This window comes from Eschrichtius robustus, chromosome 4 (genome assembly GCF_028021215.1).
Source record: "Eschrichtius robustus isolate mEscRob2 chromosome 4, mEscRob2.pri, whole genome shotgun sequence".
Lineage (NCBI taxonomy): Eukaryota > Metazoa > Chordata > Mammalia > Artiodactyla > Eschrichtiidae > Eschrichtius > Eschrichtius robustus.
Window position 1 is genome coordinate 116676347 of NC_090827.1, and position 23922 is coordinate 116700268.

The 23922-nt window shown below is 36.7% G+C and overlaps 1 protein-coding gene and 1 long non-coding RNA gene across 8 annotated transcripts in view; one reads left to right on the forward strand and one right to left on the reverse strand.

Moving 5' to 3' along the window:
• CENPE (centromere protein E) overlaps window positions 1–15137 on the reverse strand; it is a 76575-nt gene extending 61438 nt beyond the window's left edge. For all 7 annotated transcript variants that reach the window (XM_068543254.1, XM_068543253.1, XM_068543252.1 and 4 more), the window contains exons 1-11: window positions 15037–15137; window positions 13434–13525; window positions 11276–11365; window positions 11041–11159; window positions 9777–9896; window positions 9250–9331; window positions 9024–9091; window positions 8881–8946; window positions 2865–2916; window positions 1301–1388; window positions 826–955 (exon numbers count right to left, since the gene is read on the reverse strand). In XM_068543254.1, the coding sequence (XP_068399355.1) occupies window positions 826–955; window positions 1301–1388; window positions 2865–2916; window positions 8881–8946; window positions 9024–9091; window positions 9250–9331; window positions 9777–9896; window positions 11041–11159; window positions 11276–11365; window positions 13434–13525; window positions 15037–15092 (963 nt within the window). In that variant the 5' untranslated portion in view covers window positions 15093–15137. The remainder of the gene's footprint in view (window positions 1–825; window positions 956–1300; window positions 1389–2864; window positions 2917–8880; window positions 8947–9023; window positions 9092–9249; window positions 9332–9776; window positions 9897–11040; window positions 11160–11275; window positions 11366–13433; window positions 13526–15036) is intronic.
• Window positions 15138–15319: 182 nt separating this feature from the next.
• The window catches only part of LOC137763834 (uncharacterized), a 106101-nt gene continuing 97498 nt past the window's right edge, over window positions 15320–23922 (forward strand). The window contains exons 1-2 of the long non-coding RNA XR_011073855.1: window positions 15320–15382; window positions 20801–20878. This is a non-coding gene — a long non-coding RNA (uncharacterized lncRNA). The remainder of the gene's footprint in view (window positions 15383–20800; window positions 20879–23922) is intronic.

Here is a 23922-nt window from a genome sequence, read left to right on the forward strand (position 1 = left end):
GAGTGCAGTTTATGTCCCTGTAACAATTCTTGTAATGCTCCAGTCAAAAGCCTCTCTCCTTCCTTTGAACGCTATCCTACTTACTAGCTACTTAAGTATTAATCCAAGGCAATCATGTTGGAAGACAGGTCTTATCTTCCCTATAAGACTATACATTCTGTGAAGCCAGGGACTCTATTTTCTATCTTTTTTTTCTGACAGTACCTCGACCCAGTGCTCAGTAGCTATTCAAAGCGATGTTTCTTAGAGTATGAGTATCAGAAGTAACTTTAAGTGGGTACATGAAGGTATCCATTATATATAACATTGAATCCTTCATTGAGACAGCTATTCTACTGACAATTCAATTTCCTACTCGCCCCTCTCCTTTTTTTTTTTTTTTTAAACATAAAATGCAGGCCTTAGGCTCAGTGCAAAGGCAGGCAACAATTAGCTAGCAGGAATTTAGGAATTATTTTATTATAAGCACATACACATGTTTTTTGGGTCACCTTCTATTTGTTGCAAGTGATACTAGTTTTTCATTTATGGAACTGATATAACATTTCCTTTCATAATCAATTAAGTAAAAAAGTGAGTTTGTAAAAGAAAAATATCAAGTCAATTTCAGTAAAATAGCGTTGGATGTGGCAAAAATTGTGGAGGCGGGATATGAATGATTGAATTTTGGGAAAATTAAGAAAGGCTATTTAGTAGACAACACATCAATTTTATTTTAACGGGTATGTTATGTGAATTAAAAAAACTACCTACTTTTAGTAGGTAATTTTTCCTTCTTAAAGATGATATCCCCTCCTATTAAGTTGAGATAAAAATCACACTCACCTGGAGAGTAGTAAGAGTTTCATCAAAAGACACCGGAGTAATTGTGCAGATAATACGTGTTTTTGCATTTCCTCCCAAGGAATTCTGGAGAATTCGTGTTAATTTGCTATCTCGATAATTTATGAAACCACTTAGGGAGAAATGAGTTTGGGAAGAAAAAGAGTAAGAATTTTTATGTAACAAAAGTGGTTGGTTCTTAATGTAGAACCTTAAAATAGCTACAGTTAAAAAAAATAATTATTTACAGGTTACATGAGGCAGATCAAAACTACTAACTAAAAAATATTTAAAATATAGAAAGTAAATTTAGTAGGACACAACCATATGTATAAGAAGCCACGCATGATCACAGAGTCATGAAAGCTTTTGAATATATGAAATAAGAACATTTATTTGACTGTCACTAAAATATCACAATTTTCGACCTAATGAAAACATAAGCATTAACAGGTAGAGTACAGTGAGATAAACATACCCAACTTGTCCATCACTAAGTTTCTTGATCACTTGTCCCAAAATAAATAAGCTTCGATTTATATTACAGCCTTCTTTGAGTCGCAAACCTGCATTTATTAAACAAATATAAAAACTAAAATCGAGCCCTGTACTGGATGATGAACTTATCAGTAAATTATGAGAGAAAGTAGAAATTAAAGGGACAGATGTTGAAGTCTATGCTTTGGACTAGATCTGAGCCCACCTTTAATACCACTGATGGAGGAGCTCTCTCCCTAATCCTCCCCCCATTAGGTGAATCAGAAAGGTTATCACCTGAGACAAATGGCAAAATGAAAAAGATGGCTAAGAAAAGAATAAGAGGGAGGGAAAGCCCATTGCCTAAAAGAGCTCCTCTAATTCCTCCATTCAAATCTATTTTTTCCAAACCTTCAAATATAGGCAACTATAGGCTCAAAACCAAAAAGAGTTCTCATTTTAATATTGTGAATATGCTCACATGACTCTAACATTAAAAAAAGTACCCGGAAAAAGCTCTATTCCAGTTTTATGCCCCAACCAGTTAGTTAACCATGTTTATTATTTATTCTTCTAGATTTTTAGAAATACAAGTTCATATATATTCATTTCTCCCCTTTCTTTTTCAGACAAATAGTAGCATACTATACACACTATTTTGCACTTTGCTTTTTTCACTTGGCAGTATATTGTGCATCATATCAGTAAACACTGGTCTTTTTCATAGCATAGAATTCCATTGTACGGATGTATCAGAATTATTTACCTAGAACCCTGTTGAGGGATATGTAGGTTTTTAATCTACCATGTATACAAAAAATACTGCAACAGATAACTCTGAATAGCTGTTATTTCACAGGTGCATTATTCAGCTATTGCTATAAAATTGCTGCTTAACAAGCCACCTTAAAACAACAAGCATTTATTTCCTGTTCATGGGTCTGGTTTGGTGGATATAGGCCACGTTCAGCTGGTGTCTTTATGTCAGGCTGCAGGAATGAACACAGAGAGAGGCTTGACATCTTTATGATTTTGCACCTTCCCATCTAAGTATGCTTTTCCATTTTTTTAAGTATTTGGTTATGTCCTTCAGGTCTGTTTTGAAGTTTTCTTTATTTTGGCCCTGTGCAATTTTTGTTGAGTTTCTTCCTAGGTATTACATCTTTTAAGCCATCATTGTAAATTGAGTCTTTTTGTACACTAAATATTCTAACTGGTTATTTGTATTATAGAATTATAGAATTATTAATTTTGTATATTAATTTTGTGCCCCACTTCCCTTCTGAATTTTCTTACTGATATGGAAATTTAGATGGTTTTCATGGTACTCTCATGAGCTTTTCAGCTATACAATCCTATCAACTGTACAGTTCTAGTTTTTTAATTGATGCTATAGTAGCCCAAATTAGATAATTAGCTAGATACATAAGTTGCTTTTTACATGAAGGACTTTTATCACAAAATTATTACTGTCATTATTAGTTTCTAAAATGCATGGTAGCACTTTTATTCTGTGAAAGAACAGGAAGACACTCAGACCAACATATTTCATAAGTTTTCATTACCTTCAGCACCTGTTTGAGCAGCTCTTTCACTGCCGGCAAGATCAACCAAATTCTGTAAGATAGATGACAATAAACCTTTAGGAAGCATAATGAGATAAAACCCAAACTACTGAAAGAACATTTAAAACACATAGTTTACTTGAACACCCCATCTGTAGCCTCATCTTTCACCCCACTGTTCAGGCCTTCCCTTGTCAAACTGATCTGTAACCCTTGTTCCTTCTTTGTAATACATCCTCCATAATGCCGCCAGAATAGGTTTTCTATTTCCTACACAAAGTTCAAAACCTTATCATATGAATGTGATTCTTTGCAATCTGGCACTTGTGTGGCCCCAGCATTATATCTATTCATTACTTACTCCTAACTCTAGCTGAACTACTCACTACACCCTAAACGCCTCATGTACTTCTACACCCCCAGGTGCTACCTTTTGCCATTCTCTTTGTTACTTCTAAAGTTCTAGACCGCCCCTAGTCTTTATTCGGGACCAAAGGCAAATGTTACCTGCTCAATGTAGCTTTGCTGATTTTATCCTTCCTCCTCCCGTACCTTGAATGAGTTGCTCTTTTAACTGTACCCAGAGGTCATTATAGATATGACTCATTCTTACAGCACTTATTGTGTGGAGCTAGTCATTTGTCTCTGACTATACTGTAGCATCTTTAAAAGCATGGACCTCTTTCATTTCACAAATATTGTTGGAAAAAAGTGACCGTCAGGCTTCCCTCGTGGCGCAGTGGTTGAGAATCTGCCTGCCAATGCAGGGGACACGGGTTCGAGCCCTGGTCTGGGAAGATCCCACATGCCATGGAGCGACTAGGCCCGTGAGCCACAATTGCTGAGCCTGCGCATCTTGAGCCTGTGCTCCGCAACAAGAGAGGCCACGATAGTGAGAGGCCCGCGCACCGCGATGAAGAGTGGCCCCCACTTGCCGCAACTAGAGAAAGCCCTAGCACAGAAACAAAGACCCAACACAGCCATAAATAAATTTAAAAAAAAAAAAAAAAAAAAGTGACTGTCATGCTTCAGGCAGTATGTTAGGTACTAGGGATACGGCAGTGAATTTGACAAGTAAGCTCCCTGTCCTTATAGAGCTTATATTCTATATGGAGTGGTAAGAGGAGAGGAGGAAGTTGGTGAGAAGACAGAAGAAAACAGATAGGAAACATAATCTGGTAAATGTAATACAGATAATTTAAAGAGAGACCTGGAAGAGGAAAAAAGCGACAGAGTAGAGATTCTCTGGACTGAGTGGTAGGGGTAGGCTTCCCATTAAGCTAAGATCTGGAATGACAGAGGGAGGCAGCCATGCAAAACCAAGGGAAGCACAGTGTAGATTAAAAGAGCAGCCACAGTCACAAAACAGAAGTGAACTTGGTATGCTCAAAAAATAAAAAGGGCAACATGGCAGAGTTGGTGAAGTGGCGATGGGACAACATAGCATAAGAGAAGGAGGTAGGAGTCAGATTATGCAGAGCTTTGTAAGTAGGGGTAAGAACGTTGGATTTTCCAAGCACAATGGGAAGCCAAGAGAGGGCTTTAAGCAAAAGAGTGACGTATCTTGATTTAACTTTCTGAAAAATCAACCGTGGCACCCTAGATGGAGAATGAACTGGAGAGGGGCAGAGTGGCAGCAGTTAGCCCAGTTAGGAGGTTAGTGCAGGAATCTAAGTGAGAGATGATGGTGGCTTGGGCTAGGGACGTCGTAGTGGAGACAGTAAGTAGTGGAGGCATGTCCTCTTCATTTTTTAATCTGAGAGCCCAGTAAATATTCTTAATGCATTAAAAGAAAGTCAGAGATTTAAGTTACCGCTCTCTTTGAGGAGTAGGCAGGTAATTATGTACTCCTGCTTTACAGTCCTGTCTCAGATACTGCTTTATCTAAAATACTCAAAGAAGTCTAATCATTGTTATATAGTATCTACTACAAGTGATCTAGATATATAATAAAGGGGAAAAGTGGTGATGAAAGCATGAATTAAGGCAAAAAGATGAGAACAAGCATTCGTGTTCAAAGGCACTAAGAAGCTCAGTCTATCTATAAGAGAGGAGCTTATGTGGACCAGAAGGAAGCAAAGTAAGACTGGTTAAGCCAGATCTTGCCCAAGGAAATGCCACAACAAAAGTAGTGCTTAGTGACATTAGAAATCTGCATAACAGACCAAAGAAAGGAAGACCAGAGTCCTAGAGGCCAGGTTCAGGAGAATGATAGAGTAATTCAAGACAGATGAGAACCTAAATGAGTATGACACCCAAGGGAATGATGACAGGTAGAATCAGGAAGAAATGGTGATGACTGGAGAAAAGGGAAAGCAGGAAAAAATGAGCCAAAATTGACTTGGGTTTCCAGCCTAGGTGACCAGGATAATGCTAGTATTACTGGAAAAAGGAATATTCATTATAATAGGAAGAAATTAATTTGGTTTTAGACCCACTGAAGTTTGAGATAACAGTGGGACAATGTTTAGAAAGACATGAATTAGATCTCAGAGACTCAATGGTGAAAAACTGAAAGCATTTCCTCTAAGATCAGGAACAAGACAAGGATGTCCACTCTCACCACTATTATTCAGCATAGTTTTGGAAGTCCTAGCCATGGCAATCAGAGAAGAAAAAGAAATAAAATGAATACAAATTGGAAAAGAAGAAGTAAAACGGTCACTGTTTGCAGATGATGTGATACTATACATAGAGAATCCTAAAGATGCCACCAGAAAACTACTAGAGCTAATCAATGAACCTGGTAAAGTTGCAGGATACAAAATTAATGCACAGAAATCTCTTGCATTCCTATACACTAATGATGAAAAATCTGAAAGAGAAATTATGGAAACACTCCCATTTACCATTGCAACAAAAAGAATAAAATACCTAGGAATAAACCTACCTAGGGAGACAAAAGACCTATATGCAGAAAACTATAAGACACTGATGAAAGAAATTAAAGATGATACAAACAGATGGAGAGATATACCATGTTCTTGGATTGGAAGAATCAATATTGTGAAAATGACTATACTACCCAAAGCAATCTACAGATTCAATGCAATCCCTATCAAATTACCAATGACATTTTTTTACAGAACTAGAACAAAAAATCTTAAAATTTGTACGGAGACACAAAAGACCCCGAATAGCCAAAGCAGTCTGGCTGGAGGAATCAGACTCCCTGACTTCAGACTATACTACAAAGCTACAGTAATCAAGACAATATGGTACTGGCACAAAAACAGAAATATAGATCAATGGAACAGGATAGAAAGCCCAGAGATAAGCCCATGCACCTATGGTCAACTAATCTATTACAAAGGAGGCAAGGATATACAATGGAGAAAAGACAGCCTCTTCAATAAGTGGTGCTGGGAGAACTGGACAGCTACATGTAAAAGAATGAAATTAGAACACTCCCTAACACCATACTCAAAAATAAACTCAAAATGGATTAGAGACCTAAATGTAAGACCGGACACTATAAAACTCTTAGAGGAAAACATAGGAAGAACACTCTGACATAAATCACAGCAAGATCTTTTTTGATCCACCTCCTAGAGTAATGGAAATAAAAACAAAAATAAACAAATGGGACTTAATGAAACTTAAAAGTTTTTGCACAGCAAAGGAAACTACAAACAAGATGAAAAGACAACCCTCAGAATGGGAGAAAATATTTGCAAATGAATCAACGAACAAAGGATTAATCTCCAAAATATGTAAACAGCTCACGCAGCTCAATATTAAAAAAACAAACAACCCAATCCAAAAATGGGCAGAAGACCTAAATAGACATTTCTCCAAAGAAGACATACAGATGGCCAAGAAGCATATGAAAAGCTGCTCAACGTCACTAATTATTAGAGAAATGCAAATCAAAACTATAGTGAGGTATCACCTCACACCAGTTAGAATGGGCATCATCAGAAAATCTACACACAACAAATGCTGGAGAGGGTGTGGAGAAAAGGGAACCCTCTTGCACTGTTGGTGGGAATGTAAATTGAAACAGCCACTATGGAGAACAATATGGAGGTTCCTTAAAAAACTAAAAATAGAATTATCATATGACCCAGCAATTCCACTACTGGGCATATACCCAGAGAAAACCATAATTCAAAAAGACACACGCACCCAGTCTTCATTGCAGCACTATTTACAATAGCCAGGACATGAAAGCAACCTAAATGCCCATCGACAGACGAATGGATAAAGAAGATGTGGTACGTATATACAACGGAATATTACTCAGCCATAAAAAGGAATGAAATTGGGTCATTTGTAGAGACATGGATGGATCTAGAGACTGTCATACAGAGTGAAGTAAGTCAGAAAGAGAAAAACAAATATTGCATATTAACGCATATTTGTGGAACCTAGAAAAATGGTACAGATGAACCGGTTTGCAGGGCAGAAACTGAGACACAGAAGTAGAGAACAAACGTATGGACACAAAGGGGGGAAAGTGGTGGTGGGGTGGTGGTGGTGGTGGGATGAATTGGGAGATTGGGATTGACATGTATACACTAATATGTATAAAATGGATAACTAATAAGAACCTGCTGTATAAAAAAATAAATAAAATAGAACTCAGAGACTTTAGAAACAATAAATGTTTGACCATCATCAACACAGAAACGGTAACAAGGGCAAACAAGGGAAGAAAAGCCACAGAACACTCCTGTGCTTTGATTAGGAGCGTAGGAGGAAAGAAGCCACAAAAGGGAATAGAGGAGCAGAGCTAAGAGCACCTGGATGTTATTACTCCAGAAAGGCCAGGAGACACTCATAAAAAGACCACCTCCAAAGAGCCAGAAAAAGACTCTTTGGGGAAGGCTTCTTTCCAAGGTGATACTTAGAGTAAGCGGGAAGTCTGGAGTGTTGGACCAGACGGTATCTATGGTCCCTAGATGATGGAGCAGCAAATAATATAAGACAAGACACCAAACAGATCACTGAATATGTCCAGCTAAATTATAATTAAATTTAATTATAATTAAACTTAACTTATAATTAAAGCTAAACTATAAGAGAAAAGTTAAAATTGTAGTGATATATCACAGACCAGGTTTGGAAAACAAAACAGAAGTTAGGTTTTATGTTTTTCGTTGTTGTTAAAGACTAGTCTACTAAAATAAATGATATACTTGTATAGTAAAATAACTGAGGTGAACTAGAATTAGATACTTAATTAAGACTCTGATTTTTCAAAATCTGAAAAACAAACATAGATTTATTACTTTTTCCCCTGAAGTTTTCAAATCAAATCGAGAAATCTTACATCATATCCCACATCAAACTAAAGAATTTAGGCCTTGAAGACAGAGAATAAAGCAATAATGGTAAGCAATAGAAAGGAAGCACAAAAAAAGAGAAATGATACAGTGCAGCAAGGAGGAATGTTTGCATAATGCTTATATTCACTTACCAACAAACAGGTATTGAATATAAACTATGTACAATGTGTTGGAGTTACAAAGATAAAGGAGATATCACTCTTCCCTTCAAGGGATTTATAGTCTAAAACACTGTTTATAATACAAAGCTTATTTTCTTATTGCACTTAACTATGAACTTGAATAATCTGATTTATTTTTTAACTATCTCACCCAGGTTTTTGTTCATCTCATAAGTCTCAATACCATTGGCAGAGATCAAAAAAACCCTCAAACCCCCAAAACCACACACACACAAGAAAATCACCAAATTCCAAGATTACTTTAACTCTTAAATGTGCATGGAATCAACCCTTCCTCAATTACTAGTTAGGGAAAGCCTCAACTCCTACAGTTCTTACATCTAAAGTTCAGGAAATGGCAGCTGTAAGATCACAGGAAGTAAGATTCTCTGAACTCTTCCTACATATCCGCTAGTAATCTCATGTTAGTGATGAGACTAAACTACCAATTTATAGATGTTTTTGCCAATTAGTTAACAGTTCTCATGAAACCAAACATCCAGCAGCTAAATTAAATTTTGGTTCGGCTCATTTAGTACATTATCACGGTTCATCAATACTCACCAAATGGGACACCTTGACAGATCCTTCAAAATTAGAAGGTTCACCTTTCTCTCTACTTTCCAAAATCTAGAAAGAAAAGGCAACTTGTAGAAAAATTAGTGTATTTTTAATTGGAAAGACCAAATATAGAGAGAATTACCTACCATCCTAAAAATGGTATGAGAACGACTACTTCTTTGATTCATTTTTGTAATTCCATAATGCCTGTTCTCTGTAAAAGAGTCATATTTCAGCTGCGTATATTAAAATCCAAAGAAAAACACTAACTTGTATTTAAGTTTAGAAGTGAAAAGTGTGATTTAAAGCCTAAATACATTCAATTAAATAGTTTTTACACGTGTTTTGAAGAAATACAGTATAAAGTCTTACTTTCTCCCTTTGTGATCCACTTCAAAGCCATTTCTGATGTATAAACAACTTCTTCTGTGAGATCAGCCACATACACATTCCTCTGAAACAAGTTTAATTATGGGAAAAGTAGAGAAATATAAGTCACTTAAAATTTTGCATTTCAAAAAGAAAGTGCAAACTATTACAGAATTCATTTGTGGAAGTTGAGTAGAAAATGGGTACTTTTATTCTGTACAAAAATAACAACTAAATCTATGCTATTTACAATTTATTTCCTGTACCAAAATACACCGAATTCTAACCTGATACTTCCAGCTTGCTCTTTTTAGGCACTTATGCCACAATATTATAGCTGTCAATATTTAAAAACTATACATGTTACTTAAGAGATAATCTCTATAAATGTTTAAGAAAGAAAATAAAAAACAAACCATAGTAACAGGAGACACTTTAAAATATATAGAAATTAAAGGCAAATGTTCAAGAAAAATAATCTCAATGAGTAACTCTATTTTTTGAGCCACTCTGTTAACTCTGTTACTCACATTGAAGTCTTCCCGAATTATTAAAGGCTTCATTTTTTCAGTGCCACAGAGTAAGTCTGTAATGGTTTCATTGTATATCTCCATGTAAGACACACGTAAAAGAAATTCCCTATCAGGAAACTAGAAGAAAAAGATATGTGAAAACATATCAGAAAACATCAGAGATCATCCAATTATGAAAACCTAATAATGAATGCTTATGTGCTAATATTAAATATTAAAATATTCTTTGAGAAACTATCTTTTAAAAATTTTTATTTATTTTTTAGTTGATGTGTAGTTGACCTATTCCACTATGTTAGTTCCTGGCACACAACATAGTGATTCAATATTTCCATACATATCAAAATGATCACATGATAAGTCTAGTTACCATCTCTCACCATACAAAGATGTTACAATATTATTGACAATATTCCCCATGCTGCACATTTCATCCCTGTGACTCATTTATTTTCTGACTGGACATTTGTACCCTTTAATCCCCCTCACCTATTTCTCTCATTCCTCCAATTTCCCTCCCCTCTGACAACCACCTGTTTGTTCTCTGTATCTATGAGTCTGTTTCTGTTTTGTTTGTTCATTTGTTTTGTTTTTTAGATTCCACATATAAATGAAGTCATGTGGTATTTGTCTTTCAGGAAATCATTTTTGTAAAACAAACAAAAAACAAAACTTCCCCTGTGCTTCTATATTGATAATAACAAGCAACAACAACAGCAAAGCATTGTTTCAGAAATAATGAAAAGTATAGTATCATAGAATTATAACAGGAAAGTACCCAGTCCAATTCTCTAACCTCAAAATAAAACCTACATATATTCAAGAAATTAAAAATAATTAAAATAATGATGAAAAAACTAATTTAAAACCAACTCAACTAATTAGCTTGCCTATTCTGACCTTCTGATTCCCTTGTCTTTCATCTAGTCTACTTTTTACTGCTCCTTAATAATCACTGGTAGCTAAACAAAGGCAATGAGGACCTAATCATTGTGATAAGATTTTCCTGTTTCTTAATGCCCACTTTTTGGTGGGAGTACTGTTTCATGATTCAAAGGAAAGAATGAAAGAACTTTAAGCTTTGTAAGTTAGTAAGTTTGTGGGAAAAAAAATGAATGTATGCTATGCCTTCCTTCTTTCCTCATGGATAATAAAGAGATAACTATAAATATACTTCATCATTACAAGAGAACACTAAGGTTGCTATCCTATTATCACCACTTTTACCTGCATGTACTAGAAATTTAGCTAAATTATTTACCTTCTTAATTTTTTGGAAAATGTCATGAATTGCCCTGGGTATTACTCCCAAATAATCTTGTGACCCCAACATAGTATATGTTTTTCCTGATGCAGTCTGACCGTAGGCAAATATAGTACCTGCAAAAACAAAACACACACATGCAAAGATTAAAAATGAATCTATAATGTATAAAACTATCAATACTTGCTAAACAGACACCCAAGACTGAAATGTTTTTGCAGTGAATACACACCATTGTAGCCTTGTATGGCAGAATCTATGATTGGTACTGCTATTTCTTCATACACATTTTTAGTAGTTTCATTACTATGAAAGACACGATCTAAAAAACAAAACATAAAAGTTAAATCAAACAAATTAACTGTTTTCATTCTGAATTAGTAGTTGCCCACAGAAATAAAATCGTCAGGATATGGTATGATAAAAGATTTAAGACACAATATTTCCTTCAACTTATTGGTCCTCTGAAAATACTCTTCTCTTTAGGTAAAATGTGTTGGTCTTCACCCAGAAAAAATACAAGTCTGTTACCCTATGTGCTTTCAAGAGGCAGTAGGGCATCGTGGCTGAATATGGGGGTCCAGAATCAGACTGCCTGCAAATCTTGGTTCTGCCATTTACAGTGTGATTTTGGCCAAAGTGGTTGATGTCGCTGTGCCTCAGTTCCCTAACGTGTAAAATGGATATATATTATCTTCCTCATAGAATTATTGTGAACATATGTTAATACTTAGGAAATATAGACTATTACTATTCTTTGAGAAATGTTAATGTTTTTAACATACCTAGCAAGAAGGTCTAGCTTAAACGAAACCAAAAAATGCAGATATTTGGAAGAAAAGTACTGACCAAAGCTGAAGTGCTGCTAAAGGCTGGGTTTAGAGTAGCATTTGCACTGATGAATTCACAAGTCCAGGATGTGGTTCTCTGCTTTTGTTAGCACATTAAAAATAGACCACTCTTTTAGCGGTGCCCTCACATTAAAAAGCTCACAAGAAATGGATTTGTAAATCAGGAGGGAAATGTACAGACCTACAATGAGAAATTCAGTGATCACACTGCTTGCACCATGACCACACATCTGCCCTATCGGCAGGACAATATGGAAAACCAAAGTGCCATCTGAAGGCTGCTTAAGGGTCATGATTTTAGAGCACGGAGAAACGGCAGGATGATTCAAACTTTAATGTTATCTGTTTCAGACAGCTGGATGAGTCCAAAACCTTCACGGGCGTATATGGCTACTGAGAATCTGTGATACTTACGTTTTATAATCTCTGGCACATATTACCTTTTAAAAATTATGTTAATACCACCAAACATTCCTTTACCAGGAATCATTTTCTCTTCTACGTATCTTTGTGGCTTTCTAGTTAAACACTAATTTGACAACTTAATCACTTACTCCTGAGGTTGCTGACAGGCTGTCACTGTTGCTCTATGGTGCCTAAGTGGCAGCATGGTAGTGTGGCTGGAACACAGATCTGGAGCCTGACTCTTTCATTTGCTGGCTGTGTGACTCCAGGCCTCTCTGCTTCCTCATTAAGATGGGAAGGTACCAAATATATAGGCTTGTTAGGAGGATTAAATGAGTTAATATATATGAAGTGCTTAGAACAGTGCTTGGCATATTGTCAGCAGCACTATATACATGCTAAATCAATACACAAATCAACCTAGTCAACTGTTAGGTCCTCCAAGTCCCTTTGTCCTAGCTAGCTCTCACTCATCCTGCAGGTCCCAGTGTAAGTGGTACCATTTCAGACACCTAGATTAGTTAGATCCCTGCTATAAACTCCCACAAAGCTTATGTCATCATAAGTGTAAATACTTGTTTAAAGCCTTTCTTTCCACCAAATAAGATCCACAAAAGCAGAGGTAGGTCCCTGCTGTATTCTACCAGACAAAGAAGGAATATCTTCACTATTTATTCTTTAAAAAGTTTTGAAAAACAACTGAAAAAAAAGAAAAGAAAGGAAACAAACAACAACAAAAAAAGAAACAACAACAACAAAGAAACCAAACTGGAAGATCTTAAAAATGACTTGACATTAAATAACATATTTTGGGCTTACAGAGTTTTATGCCACAAGTACGTTGACGAATAAGAGGAAAAATGTTAATTTCAGTTAAAAGGCACTATGACTATAACTGTGTTTAATTTTTTATTTACTTATTATTTTTTTAATTATTGCTATGTTTTAAGTGTCAGTTTATTATCTTACTTAGCATACATGAATGGATGAACAATTTTTCAAAGTTTCCACTGAAGCAGTTTACTGAAGGCTTAGTTTGATCTTTAGTGACAAATCCAGTGTTACTCATAAGGCTTTTGTACTCATAATAGAAAAATGATACCAGGTTAACTTTTGATGCTGTTATAAACTTACCAAAATTGAAGGATTTACTCCCATCAACTTGATAAATTGTATTATTGTCAGTTTTCCAGTAAACTTGAGTATCTTTTCCAAGCGCCTCTTCTCTAAAAGAATAAAAAAACTGCATTTTAGAATAACTGGTCACAGAAGTTGTGTTACATGAAAGATAACTGAAAAGACCTCATCTTCTGATGAATATTTTAAAAGATGGTAATGACGTATACCATAAATAGGATAAATGTGGAAAATCCACCTTTGAGGGGTCAAAGGTGGATTTTAAATGGGGCTTCGTGACCTCCTGCACTTTCATGGGAGTTTCTTTGTGAAGCTCTTCACTTCCACCTTCCAACCCAGTACTGGCGGCTGAAAAGATACGTTGAAAATGCAACTCTGATTATGTCCTTCTTGCTTAAAGCCTTTAAAAACCATCTGAAATCCTTAATTTGGCACATGACACCTGGATCATTGTAATTTCTCTCTTCGACCCACATCTTCCTCTAAATTCCTATATACACCCTAACTCCATACAAATCAACTGCCTGAAGGTCACTCCAAAATAAGATTCGAACCCTCTCTGCCTGGAATACCCTGACTTATGTTTCCATTAACTAACTTAACTGTTCTTTCATTCATGAAAAGTATCAGGAGTTTCCTACACAGCCCTGTCCCTCCCCTAAACTGTCATCTCACTTAAGGACTGAAGACTCCTCTAGCAAACATTCTCCACCTGTCTATCATAACACCTGTCATGATGTATTATAATGCTTTCTTTATGTAGCTTTCTTCTAATGCATTAATAAGCTTCTTAAAAATAGGAAATTCCTCATTTTGCTATTCTTATTTATTAAACACCCAGTAATGGTTAACAAATGTTTCTCAAACAAAATGTGTCAGCATTCTGGGGCAAGGGCCCGAGACAGGCAAAGCAAACAGACTTCATTTTCATTTCTTCCCCTTCCTGCTTTTTCTCTATAGCATTTATTACTCCAGTATCATCACTTAATATTCTATATTTTTCACTTTATTTTCTGTCTACCCCTTTAGAACGTAAGATCCACTGGGCAACGATGGTAGTGTGTGTTTAGTACAGTACACTGTACTAAAAAAAAAAATCAATTTTGATGAATATCGGTCATTCAACATTCTGAACGTGGAGTTCAGTCACTGACTGAAGTGTTGAGTGTCTACTGAATACAATGCAACAAGACTGACTAGTTCTTGCGCTCAAGGAGTATACAGTAAAGGGGGAGAGAGAGTCAGTTAAATGTAAAATGACTAGCTGTGAAGAGTGCCAGTAAGGATTTTTCCTATTCGACCTTCCTGGGGGAGGGATGGGGAGCGCAGATGGGGGGACGGCAGTGCAGCGCAGGCAGTAGGGTCTTTAATGTCGGCGAGCCTGAGTTGTAGACTTAAGAGAATCCCACAGCCGGAAAGTATCCTCTAGATCCTCCGATCCTGGCCCGTCACTTTACACATAAGAAACCAAGGCACAAAGCGGGTCAATGGCCGAGTTTCTAGGCAGCGGAGCAGGAAGGAGCAGCGAGGACTCACTCCTCCGGCTCAGGCCCGGGCCGGAGGCCGCAACGGGAACCTGGGCAAGGTCTGGCCCACCTACCTGCTGTTGAGCGGCCGAACCCGCACGCAGACAGCGACGGCTCCTTCATCGGCCATCCTGCCGGGCTGGATCCCAGGAAACTGTACAAAAACCTCCGCGCCCTTCGCTTCTGAGCGTAAGAGCCACCCCGCCTTTAAATTTAAAATTTCCCAAACGCCGCGTCTGATTGAGCCGCGGCCTCGTGACGTCATAGGCCGTTCCATCTGCGTCGCGGCGCGGGGGACGCCAGGTCGGCGGCGCGTCCACGGTTAAGGGTTGGGGGAGCAGTTTTAAAGGTCTGGAGGAAAAGGAAGCTTGGGGGTCGCAGAGAGAGGGTCCGGGAAGCTCGTGGCAAGAGGCTCTCAAGGTAATAGCAGAGGTAACTATTGTTTGCTAAACGCCGTTGAAGTGCTGGCAGCCGTTTACAAACGCAATCCTCCACCCCACCCTTAAAGAGTTTGCAATCTGTGGAAAAACAAAGCCGAGAATTTTTTCTTCACTAACAAAAGAGAATTAGGACCTTTAAAGAATTACACTGTTTTTTTTGTTGTTTTTTTTAAATTTAAAACAAAACAAAACAAAAAGACACCTCAAATGCCGAGAGTTGAAAGTTACTGCCCAGCCCAGAAACAGAAGAGTCTTGTGCTCCTTGGAAACTCTTGAGTTTAAGTTTTTCCTTTCCCTCTCTTTTTCTTTAAACTCCTTTTTGCCATTTTCTGTGAGTTCCTAAGAGATTGACTTAGGAAAAGAATTATTGAAGACTGGAAGAACTCGTTTAGTAGTGAGGTGAAACTTTTTTTTAGCAGAAATGGGAAAGTGATTCTAAATAATTCTTTCCCAGAAATAGTGCTTGGTTTCCTTTGTTTTAAATATGTGTCATAGTAAAGTATTAACATTTTCTTTAGGAGTAATTTCAGTTTTAGTTGATTTAAGAAGGATCAAGAATCATCCCCTTTTCCCTCACCAAAAATATGACCTGCAGTTACTAATAATTGTTCATTATTTAGAGGATTAGAAAACTACTGATTTAGTAAAACTATTTTGGAAGGTAATCTGGCAATATCAATAAAAAACTGAATTGCTGTCCTTTATGCCAGCAATTCTGCTTTTAAGGATTTATTTATAGATGTCTGAAGAATCTTGCTATATAGCCATACAGCTATTACTGTAGTTGCAGCCTCACATATAGTAGCAAATGACAGGAAACACATTAAGTGTCAATTAATAGGAAATGGATGACATTTTATCACTACAATGAAGCATTATGTGGCCAGTAAAAAGAATGGTACAGCTCTTTATGTGTACTTTAGAAAGTCATCCAAGATGTTTCATTAGCTGGAAGAATCCCAAGATGCAGAATTGTGTGCACAGTATGGTGCTATTTGATATTTTCAAAGGATATTTATATGTCTGCATATGCATACATAATTTCTGGAAAGATACACAGAATATACCTAGTTTCCTTAGGGAGGACTAAGTTAGATAAAATACCTATTTTTCATTGTATACTATTCTGTAATTATTAATATTTTAAGCATGCAAATATTAAGTAGTTTCATTCAACTTAAAGAAACTAGCTGGTAGAAAAAAAAGTAAACAAAATGAGTTTGTTCATTCAAGATTTGTTTTGGTTAACCAAGAGTAGCCTAACCAAAATACTACCCTTTTTTTGTGGCTGAACTGTGAAAATACTTGGCTGTATCTAATAAGATAATACAGAGTTAAGAAAAGTGTGTTTTAACTGATTTTTTAAAAACGGTGGGCAAATATTGCACATTTTTAGCTAAAGGGAAGGATCCTGTGAAGAGGAGGAAGGGACATATACTTAATGAAAGAAAGTCTCTAACAACAAAAGGGGAATTGATTCAAGAGCACAGAGGAGGATTAGCCTTTCATATTTGTGCTCATGATTGATGCCATGGCTGTTTTTGTTATCATCATAACAGCTGACGTTTATTGAAGATTTACTATTGCCAGGGGCTCTGTTATATGCTCTACAGGCATTTTTTTCATTTACTTTTTCAAATATGTCATTAAGAAATTTTCATTGAGCACCTACTATGTGCCAGACATGGTTCTAGGCTTATGAGGCACAGAGTGAATAGACTAGAAAAGTACCTGCTTTCGTAGAGCTATTATTCTCTCAGGGGAGATGGATAATTCACAAATCTATGTCTGTATATCTGTATCTATATATATACCCATATCTATGTCTATATCTATATCTATATCTATATATCTATCAAGTAGTGATGAAGACTGAGAAGAAAAGTAAGGCCAGATCTGGGGAGAGAGGGAGTAATAAGGTGGGGGATAGGGGGTGCCAGTTTCTTATGAAACGTTCTTGTGGGAAGAAGCAGACAATGCATAATAAATGTGTAAGTAACTTATGAGGAGAGCATGAGCCACTGTAGATAGGGTACTCAAGAAAGGCCTAGGGGGGATGGTTGAGGCCTTGTATGATAAGAATTAGCCAGACTTGGGAGAGTGGGAGAGAGGGCTTACCAGATGGAGTGACAAGTAAGTCAAAGGACCCAAGGCTTGTATAAGTTTGTCATGTGTCTGAGGCACAGAAGGAAGGCCCCCATGGCTTGAGCATTTGGGGCAATGGAGAAAGGTCCTGTGGGATCTTGTCATGTTAAAATGTTATTCTAATGGTGAGGGGAAGCCTATAGAAGGTTTTATGCAAGGGAGTGAAAAGGGATTCACTAATTCCTTCAAACAAGATTTTCTTTTCTATTTCATTATGAAAATAGAAGCAGCCAGAAGAAACCTTGCACTGATTCCTGCCAACCTGTCTACCCACGTAACGTCTGTGCCCATTTACCTCGTCTTCCAGATTTTAGATAGATGAAGAACTGTCTGTCCTCCATTCTGAAAATCTCTCCACGTGGGCCCTAGATCCTACCCCTTTTCTCCTACTCTTGTCTGTCTCGCATAGTCATTTCCCCTGCTTTAATAAACTGGTCTCATCAGCAAACATATGCCTTTATTTCTCCCATCTTGGATATTTAATAAATACTACAAACTTTCTAATATCAAAACCTGCTAATATCAAAACTTTCTAATATCAAATTTTCCCCTCAAAACCTGCTTGATCCACCGTTTTCTGCAGGTTAGTTTACAGCAAATCCACCTTTCAGTTACCCAGGTCATAAACTATGGAATCATGATGCTTGACTTCTTTTCTCTCAGAGTTTACATTCAATGTGTCTGAATGTCTGTTGGGACTACCTAGAGAATATTCCAGAATATGAGCATTTATCACAACTTCTGCTATCTGCCTGGTCCAAAATACCATCTCTTCCTGGTCTTCATGTTCTACGTTTGTGTTGCCCCCTGCCACCCCCCAACCCTGGTCTATTCTCAACCTAGCAAATTGAGTGATCTTTTAAAAATGTAAGTTAGGTCGTGTTAATCCTCTCTCAAGACCCCCAGTGCCACCCTCACCCTGATTTTTTTCAGAATAAAGCCTGTAGGCTCAGCTGTCTCCCAAGCCTTACGTGATCTTGCCCCTTGTGGCCCCTCTGGCCTTCCCTGCTACCATTCTCCCTTTTGCTCTCTCCCCTCCAGCCACAGCAGCCTCTTGGTAGTTTATTGAATACTGGACTGGCTCCCTCTTAAGGCCTTTGCACTGGCTACTCTGACTGGTGGGCTCTTACCCCAGATTTCCATATTTTCTTCTTCCATTTAATTCTGGCATCTGCTCAGATGTCATCTTCTCAGAACTCTGTCTGTATAAAATAACAACTCTCTTGTCTACTACTTCTGTTTCTTTACTCTTCTTTTTTTTTTTTTTTTTAACAATTGACATTTTTATTACCGTTATCAGGCTCACTGTTATTTCTCCTCCAAACAGTTTTCACCATATATAATTCCTTTCATAAAAGATGAAAGCATTTTGAAAATAGGCTATTAACAAATATTTATTGAGCACTTCCTAAATCTTAATATGTTAAATAAGATCTTAGTCACCACAAATGTTTATGAGGTTTTTTTATCCCATATTTTTATAAATAAGTAATTCAATTTACAGAGTTTAAATGTCTCACTGAAGTTTATCCAGTTAGTAAATGACTTATCCAGAATATAAATTCAATATTTTCTTCCACTAGAGAATGAGCTCACTGCCCACTGACATCCCCAAGTTTCTCCCACCCATTCTCATTACTGTCTTTACTCTTCTTTTAAAATATTACTTATGTCTTTCTGATATAATATATATATATTAATTTATGTCTATGTTATCTGTCTTCTCCCACCAGATTGTCAACTCTGTGAGGTTAGCAACTTAGTGTTTTTTTTTTTTTTAATAAATTTATTTTATTTATTTATTTTTGTCTGCGTTGGGTCTTCGTTGCTGTGCGTGGGCTTTCTCTAGTTGTGGTGCACAGGCTTCTCATTGCGGTGGCTGCAGGCTCTAGAGTGTGGGCTCAGTAGTTGTAGCACACGGGCTTAGTTGCTCCGCGGCATGTGGGATCTTCCTGGACCAGGGCTCAAACCTGTGTCCCCGGCATTGGCAGGTGGATTCTTAACCACTGCGCCACCGGGGAAGCCTAGCAACTTAGTTTTTATTTACCCCTTATACCCTGACCTAGAAAGATACTTGCAGTTTAGTAAACATTCAATTTAAAAAATTGCTTATTCAATTACCCAATAAATTGATATATTTATTACTCAATAATATTGCCTATAAATTAAAATATTCAGTTGCTCAATAATATTGACATAATTTCTGAAAAGATACATGGAATACACTTAATTTCCTTTGGAGGGGAGGACTGAGAAAACAAACCTACCTTTCATTGTATACTATTTCATAATTATTAATATCTTAGTGAATATTACTTTCTCCCCAAATTAAGAAATTAGTAGATAAAAACTGTAAATAAAATAGTCTACTCTTTTGTATTCTATTCAATATTGCTTTGGTTAACGAAATGTGAGCTAGTATAGACTACTTTTCTTACAGCTAAATTTTGAAGATGCTGGGTATATCTAATAAGATAACACAGAGTTGGGGGCTTCCATGGTGGTGCAGTGGTTGAGAGTCTGCCTGCCAATGCAGAGGACATGGGTTCGAGCCCTGGTCTGGGAGGATCCCACATGCCGCGGAGCAACTAGGCCCGTGAGCCACAGTTACTGAGCCTGCGCGTCTGGAGCCTATACTCCGCAACAAGAGACGCCGCGATGAGAGGCCCGCGCACCGCGATGAAGAGTGGCCCCCACTTGCTGCAACTAGAGAAAGCCCTCGCACAGAAACGAAGACCCAACACAGACATAAATTTTAAAAAAAAAAGGCACGGGATGGAAAATCGTGTATTGCAGCAGTATAAAAAAAAAAAAAGATAACACAGAGTTAAAGAAGCTATGTTTTAATTTAAATTAAGTGGTTAAGGAGGGCAAAGAGATTTGTCAAAGATAAACAACGGCATATTAAAAATTTTAAGAGTTTATTTGATCAAAAGCTGATTTGAATCAGGCAGCATCCAGTCTAACAAAGGAGCTCCAAGGACCAGTATAAAATGAAAGACTTTTATAGGCACAAGGGGACAGGAAGTTATACTGGGCAAAAAAGCGGGTTGGTAATTGAAAAGTTACTTTTCTTTAGGGGATGGCCAGGTTCTATCAGTCAGATTACCTAACTGATTAGGCCATTCCTGATTGACTGGTTTACGATTCCATTTCTGGGTGAGCTAAAACTAATTAAGTTCAATCTCAGTTTGTGGATATGGGGCTTAACATAAGTGACTCCATTTTGGGCATGTTGTTCTGTTTTTAACAGACTAAAGAACTTGTCTGAAGTTAAGGAACTTCTGGAGAGAGAGCCTTAAAATTTGGATGCATACCGTTTCTTTAAAAGGTAATCAAAAGTTTTATTGATTAACTTTTTTTTCTTACCTGAAAGATTAATACATGCATGTGATGAAAAATTTAAGTAGTACCAGAAGAGTCACAGTGAAAAGAAATCTTCTTCCCACGTATGATCCCCAGGGTGCTAGTTTATCTCCCCAAAGGCAACTGTGCCATATTCTAGAGTATTATCCTCAAATTAATCTATAGATACACACATATATGTATCTTTTTCTATATTGCATATCTTTTTACACAAATAGGTACCTGCTATACATGCTGTAGTGCATTTTGCTTAAAATGTGATCTTTACATACGTATTTTAATTCAGTTTAAAAGTAAAGTGAATTTCTGAGGCATGTTAATTGCATACACTTCCATGCTGACTTTTAAATTACTGGGGTTTTTTTGTTTGTTTTGTTTTGAAATCAAATTTGTGTTTATTTCTGCTGAAGCTGCAGAGGGCACTGTAATCCTTCCAAAAGCATGACGTAGCCTTAGATAGTGCTGTGCAGTTCTTGAATGTGGTGTAAATTTTGGGATTTGGAGAAGATCCTGGTATTAAAAATATGCATCATTTCAAATTACTTACTTGTACTCAGTTCTTTTATGCATCTCATATAAAATTAATTGCAGTATATTTGTATTATGCCATCAGCTTCAACAGGAGTAATTTTTGTTTAATAGATACTATGTTTAATTTCCAAAGCACAAGTCTTGCTTTAGTTTTATGACAACTATTTGTGATGATCCCAGACATAGTATCCTTTTCTTTTTAATCATGGTTACACAGGGTTTGTGTGGCATCTTGGAAACTGCACTGACCTGGGTCAGTCTAATTCCACCATTTATAAACTATTGCCTCACTAGAAGATCATTTATCTCTGTGATTCACCATTTTCTCATCCACAAAATGGGGAAATTGTTATTTCTAAGGTTCCTTTCAGCTACAATAAGTGTATAACATCTTCATAAAAAAAGAAACTTGTTAAAATTGAGTATGGATGAGTGTCAAGTAGAATATGGACGTGTGAGGGGGTGGGAAAAGCGATCTAGGTTACAGACAAAATCTGAGGTAGTCATAGTGCCACAGAGACTGATGGCAATCCACCAAAATCCATTCCCCTCTTCCTGTCCAGAAGTAAGACTACCCTCCCGGCCTGTCTTACACCTTGTCTGCTACTTCTAGGACTAGATAATAAAAACTTCACAGGTGCACTTTTCCTCCCTCGTCCTTGGTGAATATCCCTCCTCTTTCCCTCATTGACTGTTCCAGACCTTGACCACTCTCCTCAACCCTGGGTCCCATCCTCAACTTTACTGAGAAATCACAGCTGTCAGGCAAACCATGTCTCATCTCCCAGCCCTCCCACCCCTACAGCCTGAACTCCAACTGATCTATATCCCCACCAATTCTTGCCACTTTTCATGCCCTTCCTGAGAATGAGGTGTCTGCCATTTCTGAGATGGATCCTTCCATTTATGCCCTCGATTCTTTCCTCTCAGTCTCCTCCAGGACTTTGCTTCAGCAATTATTCTTTATTTCAGAAAAATGCTAGAAAACAACAAAAATAAGAATCATCTGTAATTCCAGTACTCTAAAAAATTATCTAGGGCTGTCAAGTGAATATTCCTTACCACCCACCCATCAAATTTCATCTTCCCTAAAGTGACTTATGTTAATTAAGTTCCTTTCCAATCTTTTTTTGAATAGATGCAAGAAATCTATATAGAGAAGCAGCCACATTTATATTTTCAAGAATGGAATCATTCTCTACTTATTGGTGTGCAATTTGCTTTTTACACTAACAGATCAGCATGTAGATCTTCCTTATTTTTGTCTGCCTAATGTTCAATTTTATGGTTACATTGTAGTTTATTTAGCCAATTTTTTATGGAAATTTAGATTGTTGCCAATTTTTTCATTATAGCTTATAATACAAAATCCATCTATGTATTGATACATCTTTACACTTTCATGATTTTATTTTCATAGAATAGATTGCTAGAAGTTGAAATATTGACCCAAATGATATGCTTGTTTTGAATTATAAGAAGTACTACCAAATTGCTTCCTAAATAATTTGTATTACAGCCAAGAGTATGTGAGTGTTCATTTCTCCATTCCTTCACCATCACTTGATATTATCAGCATTTCTACTTTTTCAATTTTATGGGGAAAAAGGATATTTTATTGTTTTAATTTGCAGTTCCCTGACTGCAGATAGGATTGAATGTCCTTTTACTGCTTATTAGTAATATTTATATCTTATTTTTTGAATTCTCTATTTGGATTAAATAGTCCTTTGCTTCTGTGCCCATTTTTTAAAAATACGGATTATGTATCTGTTCAAATATTTTGCTTACTTTTTAAAATTTAGCTGTTTCTTTTCTTACTTTTGAGTCTTAAGAGTTATTTATATATCCTAGATACAAGTCCTTTACCAGATGTTATTTACATATATATGCTCCCAGTTTATGATTTGTCTTAACAATGTCTTTCACACAACAAATGTTTGTAATTTTTATGAAGCCCAATTTATCATTTTTTTCTTTTATGTATTGCACTTTTGGTGTCATATCTAGGAACTGTTGGCCTAATCCAGGGTCACAAAGGTTTTCTCCTATGTTTACTTTTAAAGTTTTATAGGTTTAGATTTTAAATTATGTCTATGGTCTATTTTGAGTTAATTTTTATATAAGATGTGAGGTATGGATTTAAGTTCATTTTTGGCATATGCATAGTCATTTGTGCCAGCACCATTCCTTGAAAATATTCTCTAGACTACATTGAATTGCCATTGTACCTTTCTAAAAAAGCCATTCGATCTTTTTGTTTGTGTCTGTTCCTGGACTCTCTGTTTCATTCCATTGATATATATGTCTATCTATAATTGTTATTGTTTTAAGCTACTAAATTTTAGGGCAGTTTGTTATACAGCAATATATACCTGACAGAGTCACTGTCGGGAACGGTGAAATGTCTGAGATTTTACCCTTCTTGTAAGCTAACAAGTTAGCCTGCCACAATTTCATGGATGCTGGTAGAAGACT